The sequence below is a fragment of the Heliangelus exortis genome, chromosome 5 (assembly GCF_036169615.1).
Source record: "Heliangelus exortis chromosome 5, bHelExo1.hap1, whole genome shotgun sequence".
Taxonomy (NCBI): Eukaryota; Metazoa; Chordata; class Aves; order Apodiformes; family Trochilidae; genus Heliangelus; species Heliangelus exortis.
In genome coordinates, this window is record NC_092426.1 from 29,409,274 (window position 1) to 29,422,482 (window position 13,209).

The 13,209-nt window shown below is 35.0% G+C and overlaps 1 protein-coding gene across 3 annotated transcripts in view; it reads right to left on the bottom strand.

The window, feature by feature from the left end:
• DPH6 (diphthamine biosynthesis 6) overlaps positions 1-13,209 on the bottom strand; it is a 182,331-nt gene that overhangs the window by 20,770 nt on the left and 148,352 nt on the right. For all 3 annotated transcript variants that reach the window (XM_071744305.1, XM_071744306.1, XM_071744304.1), the window contains one exon: positions 12,734-13,139. In XM_071744305.1, coding sequence (XP_071600406.1) covers positions 12,734-13,139 — 406 coding nt within the window. The remainder of the gene's footprint in view (positions 1-12,733; positions 13,140-13,209) is intronic.

Genomic DNA, 13,209 nt, shown 5'->3' on the forward strand with positions numbered 1-13,209 from the left:
TCAACCTGTAAAAAGGAAAAAAGCAGAGTTTAGAACTGAAAGACCAATTAGTGTAAATATGACACTATTTTTTTATAAGATGGTCTGACCTGATGGAATCCTGACTCCACTGAAGTCAAAGGGAGTTTTGCCACTGACTTAAGTGAGACCAGGATTTCACGTGCTGTGTATTCATTTGTATCTTATTTACATTGTCTGCTTTTTATGTCTTTCAGCATTTTGGAATCTGCACTCCCGTGCAGAAGGAGAGTAGGCTGGAGAAAATATTTGGCTAGAATTCAGGAGACAAAGGTTCAAATTTCTGTCACAGGCTTACTGAGAAAACCTGAATAAGTCACTACCTCCTTCTCCTGTGTACAGGTTCCTTCTAAGTAAAATTCAGGTGATGATACTGAACTTTTTTCTAAAGTCCCCTGAGATCAAAAGATAAAAAAGTGCTACAACTATGTGTATTTTTTTATTTTTCATCTCTAAAAACACTGCTTACTCAATTCCAACAAGACATGAGTGTGCTGTCCCTGCAGGCACAAGATGAAAAACACAACTGGGACTTTTAAGAACCCTTTTTTGCTTACACAAGAATGAAAGAAAAACTAGCTTTAAACTTGGTAATAGTGATGGCTATTAAAAACATTCTGTATGTAAACATGTGATATTAAGGGAACCATTGGGGAATAAAATGAATAAAATTGGAAGTCCACAAGACAATTAACATGCTTGTTAAGAAAAAGTCAGAATAGTGGAATCTCTACTTCCAGGTAATTCTTTGCTACAGTAGGTTGTTTATTACCCTGGAAATGTCACTAATGCTGCATTTCATGAATTTCCAACAAGCTCTGCATGGACAGAACACTGAGCAAAATGACAGTCTTTCTTTAATCACTAACAGTTTGAACTTATTCCAGTAGTTACAATTTTTTTTGCTCCACAGCCTGCAGACTGTAAACTATCTGGCCTTTCATTTTAGCTTCAATCTTGCAATGAAATCTGTGTGAAAGGTTCCCTGTGGCTACAACTTCCACCCACTTCAGCAGAAGGTCATGATTATGCTTTTAGGGACAATAAAAGGTTTTAGCAAATTTTAGATAAATTCTACTTCTTTCCTGTTCATTACTTGACTTTTTATGAGTTTTCTCTAACATAAAATCTGTGATCCATAAAGAAGAGAAGCAACAACAATCACAGTCAAACATCTTTAAGTCAACCTAGTGAACCAGTCAGCTCCAGTTCACAACTACAAGATGAAGCTTGGGGGTTGATCAAGAAAGTTACCTCAAACACCACATTAAAACACCCGCAGGAGCTTCAAGATCATGAAACAGATTAATGAAGTTAATGCAATTAATTCCAAACATACAGAAATATTTAGCCTTTAGGAGGACATAAAGATTCATATGTGGTCAACGGGTATTTATCAAATGACCTGACATGGAATTGTCACTTTGCAAATTTAACACTAGTAAAACCAACAAGTATTGCTGCAGGAACACCAGGAATTGTTTTACAAAATATTGGCTAAGGGTTACAGTGTGTCTACAAGTCTGCTTTTTTAGCAAAGGTGAGCAATTTGGGCAAAGAGTTGTTCCATGAGAACTCTTTCCAGAGCTCTGATGCTGAACCTGATAATTTCAGATGCAAAATGTAGTCATCCTCATTACATGAAAATCAAGCATAATTGTTTCATTTTTATGTAACCTAGACTTTGGAAGACAAACTATGCATCTCCCTTTGGTTTCCTGTGAGGCAATGAACAGCAGAATATATGGAAAAAAAACAGTATGGAAAATAGTACAGGGCCAAAATTTGTTTTCTATTACTTGAAACAGTCTCTCCAAAATAGAATTCTAGCGTATTAAAAAAATGAGTCTGGAGAGCCTTTGACAGTTATTACCAATGTGGTTCCTATTTTATGAAAAGACAGAACATGTCAAATGCTTGACTCTGCAAACTAAGAAGCCAGGATGAGTTTGCAGAGTTGCCATCAGAAGCATTTAACATTCTGCATGGAAACTGAAGGAGAGCATCTTTGAGATAGACTTCGTAATACCAGAAACTTGAAAGGGCTTCTAAAATCACAGAGCCTGAATCTCAGCTCAGAAGAAAATACATGAAATTTCTGAAAACTTTAGAAAAATGTGTCAGCAGCCTGCTTAGACAAATAATGAAGACATGAAAAACCCAGAAAACAATAAGCAGTTCAGCAAGACAAAGGCTAAAAAAAAAGGCTTAATACTTAAGGTAAATATAACTCCACAGGGCTTGTATTTACCTACATATAAATCACAGTTAAAACAGCATGAAGGAAAATAACTCAAGATATCTCCTCAATTCTAAGATGATATCAGGAACGACTGACTGGCTAAAAAATTTTCTTGGCAGAGTTGGGAGCCAGAAGAGATTCATGAGTATCTCTACATATACATATATATATATATGAAAATATATCTATACTTTTTTTAACTGTAAGAATGTTCATACCCCTTCATGTCTAGTCTAATATTCCAGACTGGGATAAGTCAAACTGACTCATAATATGATAATGTGAGGAAATAAAATATTATATATAATAATTTTGGCATCTTAAAATTTCTGGTTTTATGCATTTTTTCCAGTAGGATTATTAGAAAGAAACGTTCTATAGGTAATAGAAGCGATGTGCTTCAAATAATATTTCAGCTTTAGTAATATCCCTATTTGAAAGCTGTACATTTTAAGTTTGTGAATGTTACTTTATTGCAGTGTCATAATGAACTTTAATAGATGAGAAGCTTTGTATTAGAAAACCTGGATTACTGAAAGTGAAGAATTCACTGTAGGTTATCTTAGGTTTTTAAAGGGAAATGATACAGCCTAAATTAAGTTTAGCATCCTGAGCATCTACTCTTACTGGTATAATTTATATCTACATCCTGCTAGGTAATAAATGTAAGCATTCTCTTACTTCAGCTGAGTAGCATGAAAAAGTCTGGAATATCTCTATATTAAAAAAGTGAAATGTCTATAATTTAAGAAAATTAAAAAAGAATAACAAGAAAATACCAATATTTCAAAAAAAAGAAAAAGAAAGGGAAATATTTTCATGGGAAACACTGGTGGCATGGAAACTGAACTTATGTGCTTATGTGTACAATGTAGAATTTTTACATTTTACTTAACTTTCTAATCTTGACTTCTGATTTAAGGTAGTGATCACAGTCCTCTTATTACTGGATTTTAAGTTCTCCAGGCCTGTTAAGATTTGCTATAAGATTTTTCTTGTTTCCCTTACAGTCTTTACATAGGGCAACTTTTAGTAGGATAATTTTAGACATTAGCTTCAGTTCAGAAAAGGGTGGATTAAGTAAATGTATATGTATTGAACTGCCACATTTGCTAGTGCAATTTTAAAAAATACATTCATTTATATATCTGAAAAATAAATACTATTGCTGTACATCTTGCTGTCATATTTTGCCCTTTCTTTTATAGCTTTTTTCCTTGCTGATGCTACTATAATTTAATAAAGGATAACATAGTATTTCCTGTGGTTCCCACATACTTTCTTAAGTGTTTGACTTAATTTTTTATTCTGAAGGTCTTTCTGAATAATATGTAATAATAATTCATGGCTATTTTGTCTATGCCAGTGAGTTTTTCCAATGGCACTGAGATGTTTTCTTTAATTGAAAACCAGCCCCATTGTTACAAATCAGTGACAAAGCAGCTGTGGTGTATGATGAGATGTGACACTGGTTCTGTAACCCTTCAACAGATTAAATTCAAACTTTCAACTTTCCCATGCAAGCTATGGCCTGCCATAATCACTGACTGCATATTGCTTCTGAAGACAGTTCCAGTTTTGCTTGGGAATAGTGATACCAAGGCAGAGCTAAACTTCCCTCCTGCATCAAGGCTGTGATGCTCTGGCTGCTGCCTCTGTCCCTGTTTTTAAATGGAGTCCAGCTGCCTCCATGCAGATTCTAATGGCAATGAACAGAACTCATTGCTTCACAGGCAGTACTAAGTACTTCACACCACTAGAAGCCTAAAAATGATAGTTTTGTCTTCAAATACCCCTATTCCTCTTGTTAATTCAAAGCCTGCTATTTTTTAAGTATTGGCAACAACCAGCTGGATGGATGAATTGCACTTAGGTTCTTGTGAGGACTGAGTGTGGTCTATCCAGTTTCTTTTGTTTCTGTGCCACTATTTCCTTCTGAAGTGGGGACAAAAAATGCATTAGGGGCTCCTAATCTAGCAAGTAACACCCAGTAGAACCCAAGGTGTTAATTTCTGTACACGTTTTTGCTTACTACTATTGCTAACCAATCATATTTTCAGCTTTGGCTTTATAATCCTGCTTGCTTTACTCTGCTTTATGTCAATCACATCTCCTTTTCCTGGATCAAAAAGCTTTAGACTGATGCCTCTTGATTTTTACATCTTGTTTTGATGCAGCAAGCTCACTGTGCCTGCCTTCAAGTTTTCGTCTTCTATCATGTTTTCCATGACACAGCCTGAGACCAAATTTATGTGGTCCAAAGGAAGGGATGAATGAAAGTAAAAAGAGTAAGAAAAGATGACTAAAATGGAAGAGCAGAAAAGACAAAGCAAATGGAGTACTATGACATGAATTCTTCCAATTTCATCTCCCTATTGAAAATGGTCAAGCTATGTCTTTGAACTAGGTCAACTGTGCTGAAGTTCTTTCCCAGTGAATTTATATAAAATAGCTTAAGCTAATTTCAATAGAGTAGGATTTCATTTCACCTAAAAAGCCAAACTACAGTAGCTAATGATGTTTGATATTCATCTCGACTTGGTTTCCAGAGCTCAAATTCTTGGTATTTTCTGACACTTGGCCTTGTTTTATGTTTTTTGACATGTTATAGATCAGAGCAAGGACTCCTTTGGATGAATTAGAAACTGCAATTTCTGACTAGAATCATTCTGGTTCACATTGGCCAAGGTCTTGAATCTAATTCCATAGCTCCTTCTGACTGGCATGTGATACTCTTCCATCAACCCTTGGACAGCTTTCATTTGTGTGCCAGAAAAATAAACAAGTTTTCCTGTGTTTAGACACATATTTAAGTCTCACTCCCTTGCAGAAAGTGTAGTTTGGTTTTTCCTCCTAAATGACATAGTGGGAGGCACTGAATGATTATTTTTGAAATCTGTGTTACAATGATGAAGATAATTAATTGAGGGTTCCTAGCCAGCTCAGAGCTAAAAATATAGCATCTTTTATAGCAGATCTTTAGTATGACATCAATGCACCTTGGAACTGATAGAGTATTTTTAAGATAATTACTGTCTTTGAATGAATATGCTTTAAGTGATGAAAACTTCTGAAATGCTTTTCAGTCTGTCTGCAGTATGGTCATGAAAGTGACACTTAAGAAAGAAGGAAAAGAAAGGTAAGAGAGCCCTGTAAGCAATGTGCTTAGAATAAATCCTGTCTAACACCAAACAGCAAAATGTTTCAATTCATACTTGCCAAAGAAATTTTTTTAAGCAGCATTATATGGTAAACTTACTACAGTATAAGCAATATGGAATTAATTTCTGTAGTGAGGAATTATTATGCAGCATGTTTCCTAGCAAAATGAAATTTTAATATGCTTATAAAGTTTGCAAAACTCCTCCATAAAGTATCTTCAAACAAGTTAAGCCCAAAATGACAAGGAATAATTTTAATGAAAGCAGTTAAACAGCTGAGTTTTCTGTTTCTAAATTTTTAAGGGATCAAAAGTTTAAGTGCTTTGCATACCATCACAACTGAAAACAAACATAAGAAAAAAAATAATTTAGAAGAAAAGTAAAATTAAAAAAGCCTAATCTAAAGATAGAAAACCTGATTATTTCTGTTGCTATTATAGTTTGAGTGACCTAAATACTTGATTAAATCACAGCAGGTAGGTTACACTACATGATATAAAACAAAAGAATTCAAAGCCCATTCTATGTAGTTAATGCAAAAAAAAAAAAAAAAAAAAAAAAAAAAAAAGAAAAAAGAAAAAAAAAGCTAGAACAATCAGCTAAATTAGAATATGTTTGTCTTCACGTATGTAATTGTAGAAAATGCCTTAGGCTGGCCACAATTAGTCATGCTTTTCAAAAAAGTCTGGAAATGACAAAATCCCTTGACAATTCTAAAATGATGAAGTTAAGCCCAGTAGAAGAGCAATCTCAAAACAGATTTGATCTCCAACTGCTTTTTGGAACAAGGCATGCATTTCAATGAACTTTTCCTCTTCAGGGCTCTATTTACCTATTTGGACTATTTTGCTGCCTCTCAACAGCGCCTCATTTTGAGAGTAACTTCAGCTAAGAACTTCAGGAAAATAAAGCTCTGTAATTTTGCCATCTTGTGTTAAACTACTGGGTCACTTAACCCTCCTGTGCCACAGATGGGAAGCTGCTTCCATAGCATCCGTGGCATGAGTACATTGATGTGATATAGTTGAGAATAATATAGGTGAGATACTGTTACTTTAGGCTCTATCAGTGGTGTCTACAGCTGACAAAAGGCAAGATCTCACAGAAAGAGAGACTGGAGAAGGAAGAACTGCAAGACAAAGAGCAAATTGTGAGCACTTCAGTACTAAAGAAGAGGGAACACAAGCTCATCATGCCAAAGGTTCATCTAGTCCTGTATTCTGTTTCAGGCAATGGTTGAGTAAATATTTAGAATAGATAGCTAGAATGATAAATAGCAAGGGAAGCAGCTATGGTATTATCCTCAGTTCACTGTCAGTCTACAATTGTTTCAAGATCAGCAGACTTCCTAAGTCAGATGTAATTTCACAATTTCAGTGGTTTAAACATCACCATACGTGGGGTTTTTTTTGTTTTTTCCCTCCACTTATGAAGAGAAAGCAATACAGAGAAGGATCTGTGCAAACAATGCAGAGTTCTCTACCAATTTAAGTTCTTTCAGTCTTTATTGATGTAGAATTGAAGAACTGGTGTGAAATTTTTGCCATGTTGTTACTCACAACTACTTCATCAGTTAGTGACTGCAAAAGTAGATCTAAAAAAGACCAGCACTTCAAAATTATCAACACTTGTGTACCTGCTTCATTGTTACTACATAAACAGATCTTAATGACTGTCCAGTTTGTACTCAAGAGAGTAGTTCTCCACAACTGCTGAGTAAATTACAATTACTCACATGAGAACCTGTAGGTCTGTGTACAAGTGCTTGGAAGTTGAGATTCCAGTTGTCGCCATGGGAAATTGTTTCCCAGTTTATAAGGGCATATCCATCAAGAAATTTAAGTTGAAATAAATTCCCAGTGTGAATATAAAGCACATTAGTAAAATCCCACTGTGAATTTAAAGCATACTAGTAAAAGAATATTAATCTATAATGCACATGGATGTGTTATTAAGAAATGCATCTTGATGTCTTCACTTGATCTTCTCCTTCTCTTAGATTTACACTACATAATGTATATCTACCAGTACAGGAAACCGTGTGTTTTGGAAAACATCTGGAAAATGTTTCAATAATGCAGTATTTCAATAAATGGAATTCTTTAAGTCTTAACAGAAAGAAAATCTTTACTTTAAAAGCAGAATGTTGTGCATGGGTCAAGATGTTACAATGTCAGTGCAACCACTTCTAACTGAGTGCCTCATCACCAGGGCTTCTCGTTCAATGGACAAAGAACTCCCATTCCAAATGAGATTTTTTATAGGCCAGTTGAATAATACTCAACCCATATTAGATTTTTTTAAGTAAATCATTTTTAAAACTATAGCATTATTGAAATGTGATAAACATTTAAGTACTAAGAGCCTTTTAGTCTTAAGCGTTACAGAGTAGAGCCACATTTAAAACTAATTATATATTCATTTTAATGCTGCTGCCAGACTCTCTTTCTATTCCTGTTCTCTTATGCCTTTTTATATTCCCACTTGATTTTCTCCATAGTATTAAAAAGGGATTATGTAATGTGATGTTCTGGTGAATGCAGGACCTTTTCTACTCCCTAATAAATATTCAAAAATATTTTGCATACATCCTGTGAACAAGGCTTGTGAAATCATAATGGGATGACTTATGATCATTCATCTTTCCAATACTGAAGTATAATCTAGTCAACTGGATGGTATAGCAAATCGTCCTGACACGTTTAAATCAATGCATATTTAAATGAAAAAAAGAAAGAAATAGTCAAATTTATGTTAAAGACTTCTTAAGGCTTAACAGCATCTTACTAAGTATATATGTCAGCTTAATCTAATCCCCCTACTTCTAACATGTTCTGTGGTCTCAGCACGGTGCCCATAATGCTCTCACATGTTATGAGGGATTGCCTCTGAGAAGTTCACTGTCAGTACTACACTTAGTTCAATAAAATTTTACATCTGGTTTTAGGATGACAGAAAGCTATCTGTCTCAAATTTGCATTACAAACCTTTAGATTTTTTTGACATCAGTAACAACAGCTATGAGAGAGAGTATGTGGATTCCTGGTTCACATCTCACTGTAATAAGTACAAACAAATTTCTCCAATTTATTTGGATAGTTTTAAATAAATGACAATTTTTTCGCACAAAAAACCCACTCATCTAATCAGAGAATCTTTTGAGAAATTCCATGGCAGTATTTTCTCCTTCCATTCCAATAATTTAAAGTTCTAATCAGAAAAAAGTATCTTTATTTCTCTTCCATGCTTTTGCTGGAGAAGACAATACATGACATTTCACAGTCTTACATGAATTATTGAAGACTCTTTGCTAATCTTATGACATGATGGAAATCCACTTGAAATCCAGTAGACTGGAACAGTTACCTTCTCAGTCATCCCTCTTGTTTTCTGAGACATAATTTCTGTCTTTTCCTTTGTAGACACTGATGTGCTTCATATAAAAAATTTTTGAAATTGAAATTGAAAAATTGGAAAAAACCCATCCCCTACAATGTTGTTATCTTTCCTCACAGACAATGCATCTGATGGTAGGTGGAGACTCCAAAAGGACAGACCTACCTGTGGGATTGTCTAACACATGTTGGAGACCAAGTTTATCAGCACTAGATTATCACACAGATGGTTGGTAACCAGCACTACCTCAGCTGAATTAATAAATGGCAACTGCAAAACTGGCTTTTCAATATCATTTCTGTTCTGGGAACCACAGCAAGGAAGCAATACTTTTTAGAAGTCTCTGTAGTGGGTATCCAGATTTTTAAGTCAAGGTCAGTACATCTCTCCTTTATCCTGTGTCCTAGTAAAATGTTATTCAGTGTTTCAAAGACACATTTCCCAACTATCTGATCAGTAGCACACATACATTCTGTTATCAGCTAGGCATACTCTGCAACAAGAAGTAAGCTTTAGAGGCAGTAGAAATCACCACAGAAACACCCAAATACTCAAAATATCTTAGGGCAAGTCAAGTGTGAGCAAGTTTTCACCATACCCAGACCTGACAAGACACAAACCAGTGCAGTTTTGGAAACCAGTACTGTTCCCTCTTGTGACTTGCCACAGGAAGATTCAAGCAGAATGAACTTATTTGAACTTGCCTAAATATATTATTTGAACTTGCCTAAATAATACTATACACATTTTAAATTCTATTCAGGTAATGAATTAAACTTATGGGTAATGTAAAACACACCATTTTTTTCTGCTTTGATGCTGAATTGAGATTTAGGAAGAAGGCTGACAAGTTAATGGGCTGCTCTAGATGAAACATGAAGACCACCTCAAGACTCCAGAGGAAAACAGGAACACACTGAGAAAATGGAAGAAGCTGTGGTCATCAAAACTTAAGAGTCTCTAACACTTTGGGCTTGTGCTATAGTAAGGTTAAAATATCACAGGATTAAAAAAAAAAAAGATCTGCTATTAGTTCTGGCAGATGACATCTGTGAAGCTGGCTAAAGGACACACACATCTGCAGCAGTTCTGCCACTCATAGCTAAAGACTGCCAATAAAACTGAGAAGATAAAACACATATTATGTCATCTTGCTAATGGACACTGTCTAGGGATACTGAAATGAATGGGAACATCTTAGAGACCTTATACAGTGTTTTTGTAACTGAGAGTTAATCTTTATGTGTGATTACATTTTAAATTATGAAAAGTATAATTATAATAAGACTGCAAAGGAGAATCAAGGACACAATTCAGTAATATGCTGTATACTTTGCAAACCTGAGGAGGCTTTACTGGAGACTAGATGCCTATCAAGGCTCCAAAGACACATATTACTAGAACACTTAAATATGTCCCTGTATATTAACAATAGATTATACATTAGTCTTCTGATTTTGAATCAGAAAAAGAATATATACATAAAAGTCTTATATCAGATTGCAACTACACTATGACAAACTTGAGCAACTATTTTAAGTTGATAAATAACTTTCAAACACATTTCATATTTCTTCTTCCCATTATGTGAACTTTCTGGAAATTTTTCTTAAGTGGGATAAAGTTATTATTTTAAAATCTTTCATCGATAAGTTAGTGCTACTTGTAAATTTAATATATTCTATATATTGTACCGACTTGCAAGAATGTATTTCTTACCAGTGGGGATAATGATAAAATTGCTATGATGACAGAAATTATTATGACAGTGCAGAGATCTGAACACACCAGAATGAATATATGACAATCACAATGCCATTGGTAGCATAACAGGAATGAAATGGAATCAAATACTTATGCACACAATTTATATATTATATTGAGTAATACATTTCAAAAAGTGCATGAAATATTTTTGGAACCATTATTCTATGGCCTGAGAAATACTAGAAAGAGAGCAGGGAAAATAGTAATGTTAATCCCATGCCAGGAACATATTTTATCAGGTTTTCTTTTAGCTCTTAAACAAGATGCAGTAAAAACAACAACATTCTGTCAGACTATATGTTCATTCCTTGCTTCCTGGATTAAATATGCTTATTGTATGCCACATTTTTATAGCTTTCAATTCCTGTGCTTTAAATCTATTAAACAATGTCAAGTTGAATTTTCTTCAAAAACTGCTGCAGGTTAAGGAAAAAAAAAGGACAGCAGACTATTTGAGGGCTAACATTTATGTCAGCTAATTAATATGGATCAGTTGTGGTCTGCAAGGATTTTTAAAGTGCATGCATGTTTGAGATAAATATAGACTAAGGATCTGATTTTCTCTCTTCTCAAATTGGTAACAAGTATGGTCTAACAGTTTTGCAGATAAAAAAAAGCTTTTGTGTTCTTGGGTAACATCAGTTGTCCCAAACTAAGCACAGCCCAAAATACAGATGTACAGTGTAAGAAACAAATTATAGTTGCAACATTATATTTGTTGTTCTGTGTTCTCTTTACTTCATAAGGGAATGAAATTTTGAAAAAAGTAAACATTGACAAAAAACAGCACTTTTTTTTTTTTGTTAGCAAATTCTATTTATATAAGTTGCTGGAAATGAGCCCATATTCAAAACTAGTCACCCTTTAACCTAGAGGATTCAAGGTAATTTTGTTGCTTTAAAACATTGGTATTTCATATTTATTCTCAAAAACAGTAACTGGTAACACAAAAAAAAAAAAAAAATCTGTTATTTGAACTCTGTTCTAGACTATAACCAAAACCAGGCTACCAAATGGAAAACTGTTCAAAGACGTTTATACAAAAAATTCGTTCTCTCTAGGTATGAATCTGAGGTGGCTGAATGTCTCAGCAAATCTCTTTCACATCATCACAGAATCACTCAGGTTAGACTGAGATGATCTAATCCAACCTCCTACTTAGTCAGGTCAGTTGTGAAATCAGAGCAAGTAATCTAGGGCTTTATCCTGTTTGGACTTCAAATGTCCAAGAATTCTATATGGGAAGCATGGCTGATAAACAGAAAAAGAACAAACCTATCTCAATCATGGAATCATTTTGGTTAGAAAAATCTTTTAAGATCATCAAGTCCAACTGCTAACCTAATAGTGCCAAGTTCACTACTAAACCATGTCCCTAAAGCACCACATCTATAGCTATCATAAATACCTCCAGGGATGGTGATTCAACTGCCTCTCTGGACAGCCTGTTCCTGTGCGCGACAACCCCTTCAGTGAAGAAATTTTCTTTAATATTTGATCTAAACCTCCCATGGCACAACTTGAAGCCATTTCCTCTTGTTCTATTGCTTCTTGCTTGGGAGAAAAAAACAACAGCCACCTTGCTACAACCTCCTTTCAGGTTACACTAGAGAGTGATAAGGTCTTCCTTCAGCCTCCTTTCTCCAGACTAAACAACACCAGTTCCCTCAGCTGCTCCTCACAGGACTTGTTCTTCAGACCCTTCACCACTTGGCTGCCTTTCTTTGGCACCTCAATGCCTTTTCCATAGTGAGGGAAACTGTGAGGGGTTTCAATGCTTTTATCATTTTAGGCTTCATTTTAGCAGTTTAAAAGTAGGAACGGCACACTGTTCAATCATGATTTTGCAGAACCTCTGGTTTTGGACAGTTTCTTTTTTTATTTTATTTTATTTCTTTTTTTTTCTCACTAGTGAGGGAAACCAAAACTGAATGCAGCATTTGATGTACAGTCTCACTAGTGCCAAGTAGAGGGGGTGATAATTTCCTTGCTGGCCACACTATTTCTGAAACAAGCCAGAATACTATTGATCTTCTTGGTCATCTATCCTTAATAAAGTATCTTCTTCCAGTAAAACCTTAGATATTAGTAAACAAAAGTTACCTTAAACTTTGTACTAACACCTGGTCTCTGTCATTGTAAGTCTTACCTGTTTGTAGAGTTTCAGCATCAATGACATTCTCCTTGAAGAAAGCTCTAAAAGACAAAGGACTTGCACTGCAGTCTTCTGAAAATTTCTCAACAGCTTGTCTAAACATATCAACTAAGTCACAAAGGGCTCCATCTAAATCAAGCTGAGAAGTGGAGGGGGAAATCAAGCTCAGTCGTACAGAGATGGATCCACAAGCTGCAGAACTAGACTCCACAGATTCACACTCAATTTGGAAGCCCTCTGACAACATCTTCATTGCAAAATGTTTTCTTTGGAGTGGATCATCAACTACTGCAACAACATGCCATTCAATGGCAGCATCTCTGGGTAGGTGAGATATTACAGCCACAGTAAGCAACCCACACACAGCAGTTACATCATGACACATCTCTGAATCTTCAACCTAAAAGATAAACAAAACATTGTGCATGTTACAGAGATAGTATAAATTCATGTTGCTCATATTCAGCTGG